Below are 21,938 nucleotides of genomic sequence, written 5' to 3' on the forward strand. Positions count from 1 at the left end.
TACTCTGCACATCTTTGGGTTGTGGGGGCGAAACCCACGCAGACACGGGGAGAATGTGCAAACTCCACACAGACAGTGACCCAGAGCCGGGATTCGAACCTGGGACCTCGGCGCCGTGAGGCAACAGGGCTATACACAGGTTTTTGATTGAAAGTGCCCAAACTCGTTCTTGGTCAATCTTTGTAGCCCGTCAAATTGAGGAGATCACTACAGTGATAGCATGTTTGTGTTGTAATTCACCGACTGACCACTAGGAGTCTTATTGGTATATAAGTGAATGTTAGAGTCCGGTGACCTCAGACTGACTGGGGAGCTGGGAGAGGTTGCTTGTGCATGCTCATACTATTATTCATTTGTTGTTTTGTATATATCTAACCCACAGTTAATGTTAATAAATCGCTTACAGCTTTAGCTACAAGTGTTCTTGTAATATAAATCACGCCATTCGACAAGAACATTACAATCACCATGTGATCATTCAGTCCTGTCTCAGAGAATACAGGTCGTATTGTTTAATCATTTCTTCATTATTACTCCACCCACATTCACCCTTGGGAAGCAGTTACTGTGGGTTCATGGAATCTTCCAACACGGAAGGGAACCATCCAGCCCAATGTACTTGCGCTGCAGTTTGAAACAGCTATCCAATGAGTCCCATTCCCTCACTCGTTCCCATGTGATGGTGTTATACTTCACTCAGAAGGACTATGGGCAGGATTTTGTATGCCCCCTGCAGCATGTTTCACGGTGGCAGAGGCAACCTGCCATTGGCGATCAGCGGGAGTTTCTGCTCCCACCGCTGTCAGCGGGGTTTCCTGTTGTTGCACTCTCCCCACCACCAATGAACACTCGGCTGGGGCCCACTGTCAATGGGAACTGGAAGATCCCGCCGGCGTGAATGGCCGGAATTTTCCGGCCTACGTTTCGATGACAATGCGCACTTTCCCATGCGTGTTTCAGTCTGAAGCAATGGATTGTGATGGTAGGGGCTTCAACATTTTCTCCATCACGTGGCTAATCAGGAGGCTCTCCCGCTCTTACCGCCAGCCACTGGTAGGATTTGCAGGTTGACCATTCAACCTGTTCATCCGCTTTATGAAGGCACCTTCCTTGGCCATCAGGTCCTGGGGTGGGTCTCGAACCCGGAGCTTCTGGCTCAGAGGCAAGGACGGTACCCAATGCATCACAAGATCTCACAAGACTTGTAAATGTTTCCAATTTATACATATTTCCAACTTCCCCTTGGAAGTTACTATTGAATGGGCTGCCACCACCTTTTCAGCCACTGCATTCCAGATCACTACAGCAGGAATGATGGCAGCAAATTAAAGTGAACTAAAAACCATTCAGTGAGCAACATCAATGCCAGGAAAGGGTGTAGGCAAAGTGCAACTCATGTGAGGAGGGGATCACCAATTTCAGATTTATACTGAAATTGACCCGACCCAAAAGGGGGATACAACCCACCCTGAAAAACAGGATGTTAGACATCTAAATTAACAGATAAATCTGGCAGTGAAAGGGCAACAAGGTTCAACGAAGATCAGAGCGAAGCTGGGCTGTGGACTTTGTAGGAAAATCTTGCATTCAAGGAATATCTGCTTGTTGTAGTGAGGTGTTCCAGTTCACTCCAGTTGTCAGAGCTCCCGTGGCAACATGCACATTTACAGGCATGTTATAGTCTGGGATAATGATGGTGGAGACTCCAATGTTCTTGACAAAGCTGACCACGAATCTCTCTCACTATTACTCTCTCTCTCTCTCACGTGTTATTGGCGAGTGAGGGAAATAATTTCTTAACATTCATCCAAGGGATGTGGGCATCGTTGGATGTGCCGGCACTTATTGGCCATCCCTAATTGCCCTTGAGAAGGTTATAATGAGCTGCTTTCTTTAACCACTGCAGTCCATGTGGTGGGTACGCCCATGGTGCTGTCAGAGAAGTTCCCGGGTTTTGATCCAGGATTTGCAGGTTGACACTCAGCCTGTTTGACTGTGTTATGAATGCACCACCCTAGAGTGGGCCTTGAACCCAAAGCTTCTGGTTAACAGGCAGGGATGCTACCCACTGCACCACAAGACCTCTGTCTGCTTGTAGCACTGGTAAATACCACATCACTGCCCAAACATTGTTCAGTTTAAGGCGCGACTTTCAAGGAGATTTAGACTGACTTATGCTTTCAGCTGCTGCAGGAAAGTGCTCTCCCTGCAAAGCACAGTATGTTTTTAACTTCTTGATAGTGTGACAGCGACAGCAGATCCTCCAATCAGCATCTTCAGCATCAACTCAGACCAAAGTATGGGAAAGATCAAAGAGGACGAAAAATGTGCGGACCACAACAAGGCAGCTCATGGAGACAGTGCTGTCAGAGAGAACTGACGGAGCTCTCTGAGAACAAAATGGAAACCACCTCGCATCAAAAGAGACTCTGTTGGCAAAAATCTGCCTCATAAGCAAAGCATTTATGAACTGGAACATATTGATTTAATTTCCAAAAGAAACGATAGTTCAGAAGAGATGTTTGACGAGTATTTGAGAAAGCTTTACTCAGTGTCTTCTTTAACAGCTGTTACATAAATCCTGCACTTCTATGTTTAAACTGATGGCTCTTTTCCTCGTAGTAAAATATATATTGCAGAAGGATCGGGGCTGCCCGGTGGCGCAGTGATTAGCACTGCTGCCTCACGGCACCAAGGACCCGGGTTCGATCCCGGCCCTGGGAACTGTCTGTGTGAAGTTTGCACATTCTCCCCGTGTTTGCGTGGGTCTCATCCCCACAACCCAAAGAGATGCAGGGTAGGTGGATTGGTCATGCTAAATTGTCCTTTAATTGGAAAAATTTAGAAAAACACCAGAAGGGTCAGAAGATAAATTCAGTTAGGGAAAGAAATTCAGCCCAAACTCCCCACCACAGCCGTTTTGCAGCTTCATTGTAAATATGTCCCCTTTATCCAACTTTTACTCTGCCCCCCATTCAATTTGTACCCTCGTCCCCTTTATCAAATTTGAATCCATGTCCCCATTATCCAATATGTACCCCGTCACTTTATCTACTTTATACATTTGTCCCCTTTATCCAATTGTACCCTTGTCCCCTATATCTAATTTGAGCCCCTGTCCCGCTTATCGAATTTGTCCCTTTTATCCAATTTGTACTCCTGACCCCTTTACCCAATTTGAACCCCTGCACCGCATATTCAATTTTCCCCACATCCTTTTTATCCAATTTGTGCCCCTGTCCCCTTTATCCAATTTGTACCCTTGTCCCCTTTTCCAATTTGTACCCCTGTCCCCTTTATCCAATTTGTACCCTTGTCCCCTTTTTCCAATTTGTGTCCCTGTCCCCTTTTTCCAATTTGTACCCTTGTCCCCTTTTTCCAATTATTTTATTTTAAAAATAATTTTTATTCAAATTTTTCAACAACAAATTTTCTCGAACAATAAAATAAACAAGGCATAGAAATAAACAGAAAGAACACCCCCCTCCCAATACAAAGCAATAAATTAATAACAAAAAAGAAAGTAGCAAACATATAGTCGCAAAAACAAACCCCATTAACAGAACCATAATCCACCCCCCTCCCCCCTCCCCCCTTCCCTCCCCCCTTCCCCCCCCCTCTCCCCCCCCTCCCCTCTCTCTCCCCACCCCTTCTCTCTCCCCCCCTCTCCCTCTCCCCCCCTCTCCCTCTCCCCCCTCTCCTCTCCCCCCTCTCCTCTCCCCCTCTCCTCTCCCCTCTCTCTCCCCTCTCTCTCCCCCCCTCTCTCTCCCCCCCTCTCTCTCCCCCCCCCTCTCTCTCCCCCCCTCGCTCTCTCTCCCCCCCCTCTCTCTCTCCCCCCCTCTCTCTCTCCCCCCTCTCTCTCCCCCCCCCTCTCTCTCTCCCCCCCTCTCTCTCCCCCCCCCTCTCTCTCCCCCCCCTCTCTCTCCCCCCCCTCTCGCTCCCCCCCCCTCTCTCTCCCCCCCTCTCTTTCCCCCCCCTCTCTCGTCCCCCCCCCCCTCTCTTCCCCCCCCCTCTCTTCCCCCCTCTCTCCTCCCCCCCCTCTCTCCTCCCCCCCCTCTCTCCCCCCCTCTCGCCCCCCCCCCGCTCTCTCCCCCCCCTCTCTCTCCCCCCCCCTCTCTCCTCCCCCTCTCTCCTCCCCCTCTCTCCTCCCCCTCTCTCCTCCCCCTCTCTCCTCCCCCTCTCTATCCTCCCCTCTCTCCTCCCCCTCTCTATCCTCCCCCTCTCTCCTCCCCTCTCTCCTCCCCCTCTCTCCTCCCCCTCCTCCCCCCCCCTCCCCCCCCTCCCCCCTCCTCCCCCTCCCCTCCCCCCCTCCCCCTCCTCCCCCCCCCCCCTCCCCCCCCTCGCCCTCGGGTTGCTGCTGAGATTGGCCACCCTCTAACACTCTGCCAGGAAATCGAGAAAGGGCTGCCACCGCCGGAAGAACCCTTGTACCGACCCTCTCGGGGCAAACTTGACCCTCTCCAGTTTGATTAACCTGGCCATGTCATTAATCCAGGATTCTGGGGTCAGGGGCTTCGGCGTCCCTCCACTGTAAAAGAATCCTACGCCGGGCTACTAGAGACGCAAAGGCCATGATACCGGCCTCTCTCGCCTCCTGCACTCCTGGCTCCGATGCTACCCCAAAGATAGCGAGCTCCCAGCCCAGTTCCACCCTGGAACCGACCGCCTTGGACAAGGTCCCCGCCACCCCCTTCCAGAACCCCTCCAACGCCGGACACGCCCAGAACATGTGGGTGTGGTTCGCCGGGCCTCCCGAACACCTCCCGCACCTGTTCTCACCCCCAAAGAAGCGGCTCAGCCTGGCCCCAGTCATGTGCGCCCTATGCAGCACCTTTAACTGAATTAAGCTGAGCCGTGCGCAAGAAGAGGATGAGTTCACCCTCCCCAGGGTGTCCGCCCACGACCCCTCGTCGATCTCCTCCCCTAGCTCCTCCTCCCACTTTGCTTTCAGCTCCTCCACCGAGGCCTCCTCCCCCTCCTGCATCACCTGATAAATTGCCGAGATCCTACCCTCACCGACCCACGTCCCCGAGAACACCCTATCCTGCACCCCCCTTGGCGGCAATAGCGGAAACTCTGCCACCTGCCGCTTAGCAAACGCCCTAATCTTCATATACCTGAAGGTATTCCCGGGGGGAGACCCCATTTCCCCTCCAACTCCTCTAAAGTCGCAAACTTCCCGTCGAGGAAAATGTCCCCCATCCGCCTGATGCCTGCCCTATGCCAACTCAAAAACCCACCATCCATTCTCCCTGGTGCAAACCGGTCATTGCCCCGTATTGGGGCCTAAACTGAGGCCTTCACTTCCCCCCATGCCGCCTCCACTGCCCCCAAATTTTGAGGGAAGCCACCACTACTGGACTCGTGGAATATCTTGCCGGGGGAGTGGGAGCGGTGCCGTCACCAATGCCTCCAAGCTCGTGCCCACACAGGACGCAACCTCCACCCTCTTCTATGCAGCACCCTCCCCCTCCATCACCCATCTACGAATCATTGCCACATTCGCAGCCCAGTAGTACCCACACAAGTTGGGCAACGCCAAACCACCTACCTCCCTGCCTCGCTCCAGGAATACCCTCCTCACTCTCGGGGTCTTCCGCGCCCACACGAACCCCAGAATACTCTTATTAACTCTCCTAAAAAAAGCCTTCGGAATCAATATAGGGAGGCACTGAAAGAGAAACAAAATCTTCGGGAGCACCGTCATCTTAACTGACTGGACCCTGCCCGCCAAAGAGAGTGGCAGCGCATCCCACCTCCTAAACTCCTCCTCCATCTGTTCCACCGGCCTCAAAAAGTTTAGCCTATGCAGGGCCCCCCAGCTTCTAGCTAACTGGACACCAAGATATCTAAAGCTGCTTTCCGCCCTCTTCAACGGGAGCTCCCCTATCTCCCTCTCCTGGTCCCCCAGGTGCAGCACAAACAGCTCACTCTTCCCCACATTGAGCTTATAGCCCGAAAAATCCCCAAACTCCCCAAGCATCCTCAACACCTCTGGCATCCCCCCCCCCCCCCATACCCCCCCCCCCACCCCGGATCCGCGATGTACAACAGTAAATCATCCGCATACAGAGACAACCGGTGCTCCTCCCCTCCCCGCACAAACCCCTCCATTTCTTCGAATCCCTCAGCGCCATGGCCAGGGGTTCAATCGCTAATGCGAAGAGCAGGGGAGACAAGCGGCACCCCTGCATCGTCCCCCGGGACAGCCGAAAGTCCTCCGACCTCCTCCCATTCGTCACCATTCGGGGAACTATACAGCAGCCTCACCCAGCTAATGAATCCCTCACCAAACCCAAATCTCCTCAACACTTCCCACAGGTAGCTCCACTCCACCCGATCAAAAGCTTTCCCCGCATCCATCGATGCTACTATTTCCATCTCCCCATCCGCCGACGCCATCATCATGACATTAAGGAGCCGCCGCACATTAACATTCAGCTGCCTCCCCTTCACAAACCCTGTTTGGTCCTCATGGATAACCATCGGGACCACATCTTCCACCCTCCTGGACAGTATCTTAGCCAACAATTTTGTGTCCACGTTGAGGAGCGAGATCGGCCTGTAAGACCCACACTGGAGGGGGTCCTTATCCCGCTTCAGGATCAGTGAGATTATTGCTCGAGACATCGTCGGGGCAAAGCCCCCCCCCCCCTCCCTCGCCTCATTCAGGGTCCTTACTAGCAACGGGCCTAGCAGGGCTTACTAGTCACTGGACTAGTAATCCAGACACCCAGTGTAATGCTCTGGGGCCCCAAGTTCGAATCCCACCATGGCAGATGGTGAAATTTGATTTCAATAAAAATCTGGAATTACAAGTCTACTGATGACCGTGAACCCCACTGTTGATTGTTAAAAAATCCCATCTGGTTCACTAATGTCCCTTTCGAGAAGGAAATCTGCCATCCTTACCTGGTCTGGCTTATATGTGACTCCAGACCCACAGCAATGTGGTTGACAATGTGGTTTAGCCCCCTAAAATGGCTGATCAAACCACTCAGTTCAAGGGTAATTAGGGATGGGCAATGAATGCTGGCTCAGCCAGCGATGCCCACATACCATGAACAATTTTTTTTAAATGGGAGGTGGGTTGAGGTTTTTCATAAGCAAATCTGGGGCGGGGGGTGGGGGGGGGGGGGGGTGGCGGGGGGGGGGGGGACTTTTTCCATTGATTTGCTAACTACAGAACATAAATTCAAGATCAACAAGAATGGAGGGAGAGAATGAAGAGATTTTCGTTTACGCTGAAGGTTTATTGGTGGTGTATTGTCGGACTAGGAATGATACTCGATGCAAAATCTACAATATCCTTCACCGGGAAAGGCAATTATAGATTTCAAAATGAAAGATCAGGAGGGTATGGAAAAGGCAGAGAAATTTTGAACTATGTGACCAATTGGCACGATGGGATGAATGGGATGATGACACGCTTGAAGATTTACCACTTGGGGAAGCCACTAAGGGGTAACTATCACACATGGTAATGTGTACTCCAACAATAGTCAGTGGCTTTAGGAGATGAAGGGGAAGCAAATTGGAACCAAACAAACCTTTATTACATCCACATGTCAGTATGAGATGATAATATTCTGGGATGTGGTTGGCGCCATCTGTCGCCAGCAATCCTGCTGTTCTCAGCATTATACTGCACGCACTCAGTCACCTCAACATCAGAGCTCTGGGGCAGGGTCATGCTAATACTTGTCCTTTCTCTGGAACTGAGTTGCATCAAGTGGCTATGATTATGCATCATGCTGGGAATTACGATGATAGTTCAGACTGTACATATGGAGCATTTCACCACAGAACGGATGTCACCCTCAAAGTGATTAGTACAAAAATATACAAGAACGTTACGCTCCAGTAGGTCATCTCTCTGCTCCCTATTCCTTGATACCCTCATCCGACAGGGCTTTAATTAATCTCAACGCCGAAAGCTCCAATTGTCCCAGCACCCCCACAGCCTCATGTGGGAGAGAATTTGAGTTTCCCACTGCCACTTTCGGCTGAACAAATTGCTACGTTATTTCCCCCCCCCCCTGAAAGGGCCAAATTTAATTTTGCGATAATTCCCCCCTCATTCTTGATTAATCACCAGAGGAAATGGTCTCCCTATTAAATCCTTTTAACATTTGACGCACTTTGATAGGTCACACATCATCTGTAGCAGAATGAATAACTTGGCTGAGGTAAAGATGGAGAGTACGGGTAAAGGGTAGTTATTCACAGTGGCAGAAGGTGGAAAGTGGGATCCCATGAGGATCATTGTTGTTCCTAATTTATATTAAAGATTTTCTGATGTATTAAACCTTGCAGTTCTGGTATAATCCTTGTAAATCTTTTTTGCACCCGCTAAAGGGGGCAGCACGGTAGCATGGTGGTTAGCATAACTGCTTCACAGCTCCAGGGTCCCAGGTTCGATTCCCGGCTGGGTCACTGTCTGTGCGGAGTCTGCACATCCTCCCCGTGTGTGCGTGGGTTTCCTCCGGGTGCTCCGGTTTCCTCCCACAGTCCAAAGATGTGCGGGTTAGGTGGATTGGCCAGGCTAAATTGCCCTTAGTGTCCTAAAAAATAAGGTTAATGGGGGTTATTGGGTTAGTGGGATAGGTATACGTGGGCTTGAGTAGGGTGATCATTGCTTGGCACAACATCGAGGGCTGAAGGGCCAGTTCTGTGCTGTACTGTTCTAATTCTAATTCTAGTGTCTCTGTAATGTGTCAGTAATACGGTGATCAGAATTGTACACAGTACTTAAAGTGTCGACTAACCAAGATTGAATTTCGGTTTAACCTGAATTCTCTGTTTCAAACCTACCATATTTGCTAAAGTTCTTTGAGGAATATCAGCCAGAGTGGATAGAGGAGAACCAGTCGATGTTGTGTATTTAGATTTTCAAAAGACATTTGATAAGGTTCCATACAAAAGGAGTTCATGGTGTTGGAGGTAATATTCTGGAATGGATAGAGGATTGGCTAACTGACAGGAAGCAACGAGTAGCGAAAAGGGGATCTTTCGGAGGTTGAAGGACAGTAACCAATGGTACAGGTATCAGTGCTAGGACCTCAGCTCTTAACAATATATATTAATGATTCGGAGGAAGGAACAGAGTGTACTGTGGATTATACAAATGTGGGGGACAGGTTATAAGGAGGATATAAATTGCTTAGAGAGAGATATTGACAGATTTAGTGAGAAGGCAGAAAATTGGCAAATGGAATTCAATATGGGAAACTGAGATTGTTCATTTTGGAAGAAAGAATGAGAAGGCAAATTATTATTTCAACGGAGAGACACTGCAGAAAGCTGGAGCACATAGAGACTTGGGCGTCCTTGTTCATGAAACCCAGAAAGCTAACATACAGGTGCAGAAGGTAATAGGGGAGGCAAATGGAATGCTGGCTTTTATTTCAAGATACCTCAACTGAACAAGGTATTAGTGAGGCCATATTTAGAATATGATGTACAGTTTTGGACCCCTTATTTCAGGAAAGATATATTATCATTTGAGGCAGTACAATGGTCCCAGGTATGGAAAGACTGCCATATGAGGAAAGATTAAACAGGTTGTGTCTGTACTCCTGGGCACTCAGAAGAATGAGCAGTGATAGGATTGAAACATTTAAGATTCTTAGAGGGTTAGACAGGATAAATGTTGGGAAGATGTTTCCACTCATGGGAGAGTGTAGGATCAAAGGACATAGTCACAGAATAAGGGAGTGCTTATTTCAGATGGATTTGAGGAAGAATTTATTCCCTTAGTGTCCAAACAAGGTTAGGTGGGGTTACAGGGATAGGGTGGAGGTGTGGGGTAGGGTGGAGGTATGGGCTTGGGTAGGGCGCTCTTTCCCAGGGCCAGTGCAGACTCAATGGGCCGAATGGCCTCCTGCACTGTAAATTCTATGATTCTATGATTCTCAAAGAGTGGTGAATTTATGGAATTGTTTACCCCAGGAAGCTGTAGAGGCCAAGTTCTTGAACATTTTCAAGATTGAGACCAAAGATTTTTTAATCAGTTGGGGAATCAAGGGTTACGGGGGGAAGGCTTGAAAGTGGACTTAGTGAGTGTTAGAGCAGCCATGATCTTATTTAATGGTGGAGGAGGCTCGAAGGGCTGAACGGCCTGCTCCTGTTCCTATTTCATATGGTCTTATGGTGTCATCAATAAAAATAATGTACTTCACAGGAGTGTTACAAAACAAGGTGAGGCATAGGAGATAATAAGCCAGATAACCAAAAGTTTATTAAAGGTGGTAGATTTAAATGGGTGTTGTAAAGAATGAAAGAGAGTTGGAGAGGTTTCAGAAGGGAATTTCTGGGTTAGGGTCCAGGTACCTGAAGACATGATCATGATGGGATGTTCAAGAGGGCAGTATTAGATGAGTGGCAATATCTTGAAGGATTGTAGGGCCAGAGGAGATTTCACTGATAGGGTGTTAGGAAATCAGGAAATCAAGTTTTACTATAAAAGGGAATTATATTTGCATTGGTAAACATTATAAATAAGGTCTAGTTTAGTTAGGTTTAATTTTATGTTTCATGGCCTGAAAGAAACCTATAGTTAGATTTCATGCTGGACAAAGATGTTTGTGTATGTGGGGCTTAGTTTCAGATCCAGCTGGGGTTCTATTGTGCTGAGAGAGCTGCGGTGTACATGGTAAATATAGTTGCTTCACAATTAAGGGCGCTTGTAAGGTAAAGGAAAAAGCGTTCTTTCTTCTTTAGTTTTTTTAGCTGGAAGCTGGAGCCATTGCAACCAAATCACAGAGCAGTTACCAGCTCTCCCCCAACTCTGTTTGGAAAAAGTTAGAGCAAGACCAGCTCTCTCGGCTTTGCTAGAAGAAAAGCTATGTAATTGGACAATATGCAAGAAAAAGAGCTCACAAAGAACTAAGGTTCGGTTAGGTTTGGAAACCTGGAAGTAGAACAGGATTCTGTTCATGGGCCCCAGACAAAGCTGAGGAGGAATCGGTTGGTGAGAATGTTAGAAAAACGTTTCTGAAGTAATTCTAAAGTTTGGAATGTCTTACAACCCACTGTGAACAGATTGTAATGTAATTGGGAAGAAGGTATTGGCTGGATATCAGAATTGGTGTAAGTGAAAGTCAGTCAAGGCAACAAAAACCTAAAGGGCTTTGTGCAAAACCTTGGAATGGACTCACTGTTAAAGGTGGAGCAGAAACTCTGGTCAAAAGAGATCCTTTATAAAATGTGGAGGGGATTTCAGTGGAGAGCCGCTAAGTAAATATATTCCTACGAAAGAAGATTTTAAAGTGTATTTCGGGAGTAGAGTTTTGAAACTCTCATATGACAAGCATCTGAGGGGATTCTGAAGGGAAATCCGTAAATACTAACTTTGTGTGCAAATGAGATAATTGTAGCTTCAAATATACTTTATCATCCATATTAATCTTAAAGCCTGTGCATAATTGTTAAGCTAAAGGAGGAGTGAAGGAGTATTGTATTGCAATCAATTTTACATAGGATCATAGATCATAGGATCATAGGGCGCGATTCTCCGCCCCCCACGCCGGGTGGGAGAATAGCGGGCATTTGTCATGCCTGCCCGCTATTCACCCCCTCCCAGTATTCACCCCCCCACGCCCGACCCACGCCACGAATCGCCGCTTGCCGTTTTTTACGGCGAGCGGCGATTCTCCGAGGCCGATGGGCCGAGCGGCCGGGCCTTCACGCCCGTTTCAACACGGCAGCAAACACACCTGCTCGCTGCCGTCGTGGAACGGGCGCCCGTTTGGGGCATCTGAGGGCCCAATTGGCACGGCAGTACCACGGCCATGCCAAGGGGGGCATAGGCCCGCGATCGGTGGGCACCGATCACGGGCCGTGCGTCCGTAACGGACACACTCTTTTCCCTCCGCTGCCCCGTAAGATCAAGCCACCACGTCTTGCGAAGCGGCTGAGGGAAAAGACGGCAACTGCGCATGCGCGGGTTGGCGTTGTCCAACCTGCGCATGCGCGGCAGACGTCATCGGCCGCATCAGCTGGCGTGACGCTTGACGTGCGGCCTTGACGACCGTCGTCAAGGCTGTGCCGCCGTGACGCACGGGGCCGCGCTCATAGCCCCACCCGGGGGGGAGAATCGGCCCCGGAAGTGGGCGTGAAGGCTGCCGTGGGTCACGGTCTGTCCCATGGCAGCCTTTACGATTCTCCGCATTTGCGGAGAATCTCGCCCATAGAATTTACAGTGCAGAAGGAGGCCATTCGGCACATCGAGTCTGCAACGGCCCTTTGAAAGAGCACCACACCTCCACCCTGTCACCCAACCTAACCGTTTGGACAATAAGGGGCAATTTAGCATGGCGAATCCACCTAACCTGCACATCTTTGGACTGTGGGAGGAAACCGGAGTACCCGGAGGAAACCCACGCAGACACAGGGAGAACGTGCAGACTCCTCACAGTCACCCGGAATTGAACCCGGGACCCTATAGCTGTGAGGTAGCAGTGCTAGCCACATACATGTTTCTTTCTTGTTGTTAAATCTAATTAGCAGTCCTGTGACTATGTTCCTCCACGTTTGATTAAAAAGACGTAATACGGTCTCTAGAGCCAGGGTTCCATCTGGAACCTTCCCGTTCAGTTATAAGATCAACTGGGATTGTAACAAGAAGAATTGAGGCCATGGAGGGAGTTGAACACGAGGATGAACATTTTAAATTCAAGATAATACTTCACTGGGAACCAATATAGGTGAGTGAGTGGTATTTGGAAAACAATAACAGGTTCAAGGATTTTGAAAAGGAAAGGAAGGTTGGAGATGGGGGCGATAGCAGTTCACAAGGAGAGAGGGTTCAAGTGTTGGTTTTTGAGGAGAGGAATGATGACAACAGATTTGAAGGAGAGAGGACTGTTAACTATATCACCAAACAATGGGAGCCAAGGTGGTTATAATCAATACCATTCAATGTAGTCTTCTACCCTCCAACAAATGTAAACCAGGTTAATGAAACCTTCCCTTATAATGGAACCCTCTGAGCCCAGTATCATCTGGATGAAACTGAAACTACAGCATGGAGTAGGAATCATATAAAATAGAGAGAAAAAATCAATGCACGATGTGGCATGTTGATTGGCATAAGAATATCTTCTCTAATCCTCCACTTGTACTTCATTGCTAGAACTTTGAATGAGCTGCTGTACTGCGAGGTGCCAATAAGCAAAGGAAACTGCTTGACTCTGGCTGGATATCTGCTAATTGCATCCAGAGTCAAAGGCAGTAACTGAATAGAAATATTGCCAAAGAGAAAGTTGCGAAGTGCAGCAGCGCAATGAGATGCCGCACAAAGTGTAGTTTCTACCCCTACTGACCAACGAGTTAGTGATCTCAGCGGCGGGAGAGCGACACATTTGGTCTCTACTATTTCCTCAACAAAAATAATGGAAAAACATACATTTATATCTCACCTTCCATGGCCTCTGATATCCAAGGGTATTTTGCAGCCAATTTAATACGGCAGTGCAATCACTGTGGCAATGCAGAAAACAAATCACCATCGGGTTATTCCTGCTTAACAAGTGTGTGGGGGAAGGAGCAGCCTCAAACCTGATGCCCATAATTGCCCAATAGTCTCCCAGCACGCAACATCCAGATGCACACATAATGAGCAGCCACTTGAACAAAGAGCAGGTGGGTCACTGTGGCTGTGGGATCTCACTATGCAACAGGCAGAAACAGGTGCCATATAAATGCAAGTTCGCTTCGCGTCAAGCCTATTCAGGAATGATGTAAAGCACGAATGCTCACCAGTTTATGTGGCATGACTGTTGTGACCAGTAGCTGGTTGAAATATCCCTGTGCTGCTTGGCCAGTTAACACATTGGCCCCCAATTCCTACGAGCGCTTATTTGCTTCAAATAAATCATTTACTGAGTTCCTGTTGGTTGTAATCCACATGGTTTCTCGGCTTCTATAGTCTTTATTTGCTTTTTCTCATCGCAGAGTCTGATATTTTGGATGTCTCTGTTGTGTTATTTCTGACACTGTGAGGTGAGGATTTTAATGGCAAGCTTTTGGAGAAACTGAGTGTGTGGGCAGTTAAACTGGCCAGGTGGGTACCTGGATCATATTATCTTCTATTTCATTTTTCCAAGCTGACAACGAAAGACACCAAGCTGAAAACCAACAGAGTCCCTCTTTAATTAGGGAGAAAGGTGACACAGGGGGAAAGGCACACCAGCTAGAGACGATGACAGCAGGAAAAGGATCCTACACAAGTAGTTATTGATGGAAAGCTCCTTATCATAGAATGATAGAATCATAGAATTTACAGTGCAGATGGAGGCCATTCAGCCCATCAGGTCTGTACCGGCCCTTGGAAAGAGAACCCTATGTAATCCCACACCTCCACCTTATCCCCGTAACCCAGTAACCCTTCCTTGGGACAATAAGTGGCAATTTAGCATGGCTAATCCACCTAAACTGCACATCTTTGGACTGTGGACGGAAACCGGAGCACCCAGAGGAAACTCACGCAGACACGGGGAGAAAGTGCAAACTCCACGCAGACAGTCACCCGAGGTCAGAATTGAACCCGGGACCCTGGAGCTGTGAGGCAGCAGTGCTAACCACTGGGCCACCGTGCCACCCGTGTGGGGTCAGGAGGAGCAAGTGAATAGACGCTTGTCAGGATTCCCTTGCCCCGTGCTCCCATATACTCAACAGCTAAGCTCTCCCCTCCAGCCACCTCCCTTTCACCTACAGTGTGTCTGTCAGTGGAGCCATGCTATCCAAATTTCTGCATTCCAGAAATATCCAGAATTGAATTTGTTCAACATCACAACGAGAAATTCATCATAGTCACGTTAAAACTAAAAGTGAGATAGTCCGTCATTTCAGGATTGGAGAGAGGCCAATTCATCCCGGGACTACGTTTGGAGTTTGAGACAGTGGAGTACATTCTCACTGGAGGTGATGGGTGTTCACGGGACAGTAACAGTCGAATTCTGGAGGCAATAGTTTACTGCCTCGTTAATCCTGCTGATTAACCCACTGTGACATTGACAGAGGCCTGTCGATGGGCAGCCTGAAATGCGGTGTGACCTGTGTATGTATGCAGTCAAATATGTATAAATGTCTGTATGCAGGTGGGGTGATGTGTACACATGTTTTTTTTTAAATAAATTTAGAGTACTCAATTTTCTTTTTCCAATGACGGAGCAATTTTGCGCCCCCCCCTCCCCCCGCCCCCCCCCCCCGTCCCCCTGCCCCCCCTCTCCCCCCGCCCCCCCCCCCCCCCGCCCCCCCCCTCCCCCCGCCCCCCCCCCCCCGCCCCCCCCCTCCTCTCCCCCCGCGCCCCCCCCCCCCCACCGCGCCCCCCCCCCTCTCCCCCCGCGCCCCCCTCCCCCCGCACCCCCCCCCCCCCCCCCCACACCTCCTTTCCCTTCTCTCCTCACCATCCCCCTTCCTTTCCCTTCTGTTGGTACAGAGGCAAGGGTATCTGGTCTCTCCAGCACAAACTTTAGTGCTTGTACCATTTCTTTTTTGTACAACTGTGTTGCGAACTGTCTTAATAATCAGAGTTTCCTACCTCCTCTCCCTATACGTTGGTACTGAGGGGAGGGTACCCTGTTTCTCTTAACACAAAATTAGTGTTTGTACCGCTGGCCTTCTATACATTCTTTACTGTTTTAATAAAAAGATATGGCCAATTCACCTAACCTGCACTTCTTTTTTGGATTGTGGGTGAGACCCACGCAAACATGGGGAGAATTTGCAAACTCCACATGAACAGTGACCCGGGGCCGGGATCAAACCCGGGTCCTCCGTGCCGTGAGGCAGCAGTGCTAACCACTGCGCCACCTTGCCGCCCATATGTACACATGGATAATGAGTGTGTGCATGTATGTGGATATGAGTGTGGGTATGTACGTACGTGTGTGGGTACACACATGGTTACGTGGCTGTGTGTGTTGTGTGTCTTATGTGTTCTTGCTTGTCTACACTTATGTGGACTGAATCTTTGACATCAACACAGGAAAGAGGAGCAGGGCTTGTTTTCATGTCAGAAAACAGCCTCCAGTGCAGAAGTTATGATTTTCACCAGGGAAAACCTTTGATGACATTGGTTGTATTACCTCTGTGCCTGTCAAGTGCTCCCACAGGAGGAGGGGTCAGTAGCCATCTCTTCAAGGGCGGACCCTTGTCCTCTCAGATCCATCCAGGCACTTTGGTAGTTGGAGTCACCACCTGAGACAACCTGGATTGCCAGAGGATGATGGAATGATGGCAGCTGTCAGGAAAGTGAGGGCACAAATGGAGAAAATTGATCATTTAGAAAATGAAAACCCTCCCGTTGATGGATCTCATTGGCTCGCCAGTATCCTGATGGCCACATGGATGCTATTGATGATGTCATCCCTCTGGCAGAATCCAGTGATGGAGGAATAGCCAGTGCCCCATGTCTCCACAAATTTGTGCCTCCCATTAAATGAACATGCTGTCCAGTTCTGTCAAAGAGGGCATCAATAACCATAGGAAAGCAGTGGCGTGCAGCCATTTGTGAGATGCTGCAAAGTTCCACAGGCAGAAGTGAAGAAATTCAAGGCCATGGTGACTGGTGGCCACTGGCAGGGCTTGGAAATCAAAGCTGAAAGTTACAGGGACACCCATGCTGAAGGTACAGAATCTGTGACCGTCCTATTGGAGAGTCACAGTCTCCTGCAGCGTGTGTTCTTAGCCCTCCCCAGGCAGATCTGTCTTCAGCGGTAGATACTGCGTTGAAGATTTGGCCTCCATTGCCTCCTGCCCCTCTTTGCTCTCCTGTACCATCCTGATGCCAGGGGGTCCACCCTTTCTGCAAAGGACGATATCCTTCATTGCCACTGGGCCCAGATTCAGACTGGAATGCTGCTATTGCATGCTGGAATTTTCCACCTGGGCATGTGACCCAATTGTCCATCCACCACCTTGAACCTTCTCCTACTCCATAACTGACGCACAGTGGCAGCCGGGTGCAACATCTACAAAATGCTCTGCAGCAACTCACCAAGGCTTCTTCAACTGCACCTCCCACACCCGCAGACTATACAACCTATAGAAGGACAAGGATAGCAGATACATGGAACCACCGCCATCTCCATGTTTCCTTCTAAGCCATTCACCATCCTGACTTGGAAATGTATCGTCGTCCTTCACTGTTGCTGGGTCAAAAATGCTGGAACTCCCTCCCAAATAGTAAAGTGGGTGTACTTACACTTCATGGACTGCAGCGGTTGAAGAAGGCAGCTCACCACCATCTTCTCGAGGATAATTAGGGGTGGCTAATAAATGCTGGTCTAGCCAGTGACACCCACTTGCCGGGAATTAATATATATGCATTTCTGCATGTCACGTCTGTATCCTTGTGTGTCTTGTATGTGTGTATTTGCATTTGCGTGTACACTTGTGTTATTTTTGTGTGTGCTCGTATGAGTGTATATTTGTGAGTGTGGGTGTGTGTGTATGTGTGTGTAGTGAGCCCTGCTGTAAAGTGGAGATGTGTGGTGAAGGGTGAATTTGGGCCAGTTGTAATGCACTCCGTGGGCAAAAGGTCAATTCAATATCCATATAGTGAAGAAACGCTGGATTTGTGCATGGTGAGGTACCCAAGGCTTGTAACCCTGCATGAGTGAGTATCTTCAGGCAAGGAATGGGAACAATTAGCACTAACAAACACTGCAATGGTGGAAACTTGGCTCTCTATAACACAGCACTGGGTTCATTCGTTATTCCACCCCATGATGATGATCTGTAACCTTTCACTCTTATTATATCAATACTCTTGCTTGTTAAAGATGTCCTTTATTGTTCTTCCAGTCTGTTGTAACAAATCCTTCTCTGTTCTCCTTGCTTGCTTTCATCACATTGTTCTCCGGCCGGTAAGTGACCTCTCTTACACATTGTACGTTAAACTGAGCTGTAAACAGATTGTAAATCAGAAACTCTTCTGGGGACTGGTGTCCAATCTAGCCCAGACAGATGGGATACATGCCAGCAATGCATCTTGAGTGAAGTGGTTTTGGCCATCTCAAACTGGTTCCAGAATCTTTCATTCTCTGTGACACTGGCAGTCTCACTTAGAGAGAGCACACACATTGGCTGCTGTAACAATAGCACCCATTTATGTTCAACCTTCAATGTTGGAAAACATCCCAAGGATCTTCAGAGGAGTTTTATCAGACACAAATTGACACCCAACTGCATAAGCATGTGGAGAATGCCAAACTGATATATTAGGGATGTCCATTCTAAGGTTTGCGTTAAGGTATTTAGGTTGGGCAATGTGGAGGATATTATCTATCTAACTGTGCCGTTACGGACATTCACACATCACTCTGGGCTAGATTGGAAACCAAGCCTTGGGATTGTACAACCAAGTACTGACCTGGGAGTGCTTGGTTTTATTTCTTTATCCTTTCATTATCACTACACTACTGTCTTCCCAGTGCTGGCATTTTAAGGGTAATTCTCTGACGGATTTCTCTCAGGAGGGACTCTCTCGTTCCTGAAACACTTTGCAAAAATCCAAATGAGCACTGCAGTGTGAACATAGGACCAGCAGGAGGCACTCAACCCCTCAAGCCTGCCCCACCATTCAATTAGATCATGCTTCATCTGAACCTCAACGTCATTCACCTGCCTTTCCTCCATAACCCTTGATACTCTTAAGGAACAATAATCTATTGATCAAAGGCTTGAAATATTCAGCTGCCTCCCCCTCCCCAAGAATACACAGCCTTCCGAGGAAGCGATTTGCATGACAATGTGCGTCTTGAGTTCCCTCTGTAAGGACTAGCTTTATATTTGAGGTCATTTTCCAATAGTTTCTCTGTGCCTACCTGAAATAATCATAACATTCCAAACACCTCGACTTCACCCCTCAGTCTGTACGAATTAAGTGAATTTCAAACCAGGTTTACACAATCTGTCCTCAGAACTTCACCCTTATAATTTACCATATTGGCTCCTGATAGACGTGGCTTCCCACCAGGAGTGTGAAGACGGTAACAATGTTCCCTTTGATGTGAGCTGCGTGTTCCATTTCCCAGAGCTATCAGCTCGCGGAGTGATGATCACAGAAACAAATGTATTTTTGGCGGCTTAAATAAAAGCAAAACACTGCGGGTGCTGGAAATGTGAAATAAGAACAGAAAATGGTGGCACAGCTCAGCAGGTCCGGCAGCATCTGTAGAGAGAGAAGCAGACAGGGTGTTGGCGAGCCACCTTCTTGGACCGCTGCCATCCATGTGGTGTAGGTACACCCACAGTGCTGTTAGGGAGGGAGTTCCAGCGTTTTGACCCAGCGACAGTGAAGGAATGGCGATATATTTGCAAGTCAGGGTACTGAGTGACTTGGAGGGGAACCTCCAGGTTGTGGTGTTCCCATGTATCAGCTTAACCTGGCTTTCTGGATGGTAGGGGTAATGGGTTTGCTCTAGATGGTGTCCAATCTTGGCCACCATGTTTTTGGAAATAGCTGGAACTTAAAGAGGGTGAGACACGGTTCACTAAAATTATACCAGAGATGATTGGGGTGGCACAGTGGCTCAGAGGTTCGCACTGCTGCCTCACAGGGCCAGGGACCCGGGTTCAATTCCAGCATTGGGTGACTGTCTCTGTGGAGTTTGTACTTTCTCCTCGTGTCTGCGTCATTTTCTTCCCACAGTCTAAAGGTGTGTAGGATAGGTGAATTGGCCATGCTAAAATTGACCCTTAGTGTCCAAATTATGTGCAGATTAGGTGGGGTTAAGGGGTTACTGGGATAGGGCAGGGGAGTGGGTCTAGGTATTGTGCTCTTTTAGAGGGTTTGTGCAGGCTCGATGGGCTGAATGGCCTCCCACTACACTGTAGGAATTCTATGGTTCGACTCTGTGCTTCTATGAGGGACTTCTATTAGGAGTCTGCACATCCTCCCCGTGTGTGCTCCGGTTTCCTCCCACAGTCCAAAGATGTGCAGGTTAGGTGGATTGGCCGTGATAAATTGCCCTTAGGGTACAAATTGCCCTTAGTGTTAGGTGGGGTTACTGGGTTACGGGGTTATGGGGATAGGGTGGAGGTATGGGCTTGGGTAGGGTGCTCTTTCCAAGAGCCGGTGCAGACTCGATGGGCCGAATGGCCTCCTTCTGCATTGTAAATTCTATGAACTTCAATTATATGGAAACACTTACAGCAAAGACGAATAAAGGGAGTTTTAAAAAGGAGTTCAAAAAGATGAACCTCTTTGACAATAAATAAGGAGGCACTGTCTTCACTCGCGGGTGGGTTGTTGATTAGAGAACTCAGATTTAAAGTAATTGGCAAAACAAACAGGAAAGAGATGAGATTTGTTTTTCACAGAGTTACGATCTGGAAAGCACCTCCTGCAAAGGTGTTGGAACCACATTCAGCACTCACTTACAAAAGGGAATGGGATTTTTTTTTTAATAGATATGTTTCCTCTGACCTGGGGAAATGTGGAGTCGTTGGATTTGAATGGGTCATTGGGAAAAAGGAGAAGGAGCCCTCAATCAAAATTGTTAGCAGTTTGACCCACGTGAGGAATACAATACTTGAATGGAATTAACGGGACCTCCACGATGTAAAGCGTAAGAGAAGGGAGAACTCCTGATAGACTGAGCTGTCCACTGGCGACATGTAGCTGAGAGAGCTGCAGCTTGCCTGCATTACCTCCTTCAGTGAATCCATATGTAAAATGCTCTAACAGATTAAAAATACATCCCAGCGGTTGCTTGGTGTATGGAACAATGGTGACAGTGTACTGCAGAAGTGGAAATCCCTGAGAGATTGGGATCTGACTGGAGGCTGAAGCAAAACCCTGCATTGAATGAAGAGTTCTCTCATCTTCTTTCATCTTCCATCGCTCAGCTCTGCATCAGTTATTATTTGCCGAGTTGGCAGAAACGTTTGTTACAGAGGGTGGGAGCATGCACAGCGATGAAGTTTCCTTTGATAATATGAGGACATATAAAAGTGAGTTGTGACATATATATGGAGAGAATGTTTTCTCTAGTAGGGAGGAGCATAAATGGAGGCCGCCAATATCAGATAGTCACTGAGGAATTCTTTAGGGAGTTCAGAAGAAACCTCTTTACCCAAAGAACTCACTACCACAGGGAGTGGTTGAATTGAATAGAATAGAGGCATTTAAGGAAAGGTTAGAGAAACATATGAAGAAGAAGGGAATAGAGAATTAGGTTGATAGATTTAGATGAGACAAGATGGTGGGAGGTGAAGCGGAGCATAAACACCATCAAGGATTGGTTGGAATGAATGGTCTGTTTCTGCGTCCTATATCTTATATAATCCTATGCATTACTAGTGGGTGAGTGTTCAGTGCATTGATCTAATGTTCCTTCCCCTTTCATCTTGGTGAAGGTGTTAACCTTTTAACTTTCAATTGTTTAATGCCTCGGTTTCAATAGCTGTAACAAGTCAATACATTCAACATTCAACACTTTAGTATCCCATGGGATCAATTCATTTTCCTATTGTTTTTTCTCCCTGGGAAACCTACTTCTTTAGCGAATGAACTGTTTTTAATTATTTCCTTGCTGGTTAATGTTTCAAATTCAAGGTGAATCTTCTCCGGAGCGGTTGATTTTTGTTTGGGGTTCTGAGAGTTCCTTGTGCCCTTCGTTTGTTTCAAGGGGCCCTGTGGTCTAGCGTTTACCTTCTTCAGTCATCACACTTGGGTTCCTGTTTGGTGTTGAAAGGGTTGACATCCTGATAGTAGTTTGAAAAATTGCAATGGCAGCCATTCCTTCAAATGGCTCCCTTGCAGGAACCCATGACAGGAGGCGGCTTGGTTCTGTTTCCAGTAATAGTTCAAGTGGCAGCTCTGAGCACATTGGAGAAGTGATTCTGCAGCATCCAGAATTACCAAAGTCCACAGCAGGGCAACGGTAGATCAGTTTTTTCTTTGGGAAAACTCAGAGCCATCCAGT

The 21,938-nt window shown here is 48.2% G+C and overlaps 1 protein-coding gene across 16 annotated transcripts in view; it reads left to right on the forward strand.

Moving 5' to 3' along the window:
* Nucleotides 1–21,938, forward strand: part of LOC119978385 (tubby-related protein 3-like) — a 126,269-nt gene that overhangs the window by 50,070 nt on the left and 54,261 nt on the right. For 7 of the 16 annotated variants that reach the window (XM_038819984.1, XM_038819990.1, XM_038819987.1 and 4 more), the window contains exon 1: nt 17,775–17,873. The exons of 8 other annotated variants lie outside the window; for them this stretch is intronic. In XM_038819984.1, the coding sequence (XP_038675912.1) occupies nt 17,790–17,873 (84 nt within the window). In that variant the 5' untranslated portion in view covers nt 17,775–17,789. One more of the 16 variants, XM_038819995.1, reaches the window with a different exon arrangement.

The sequence above is a fragment of the Scyliorhinus canicula genome, chromosome 15 (assembly GCF_902713615.1).
Source record: "Scyliorhinus canicula chromosome 15, sScyCan1.1, whole genome shotgun sequence".
NCBI lineage: Eukaryota > Metazoa > Chordata > Chondrichthyes > Carcharhiniformes > Scyliorhinidae > Scyliorhinus > Scyliorhinus canicula.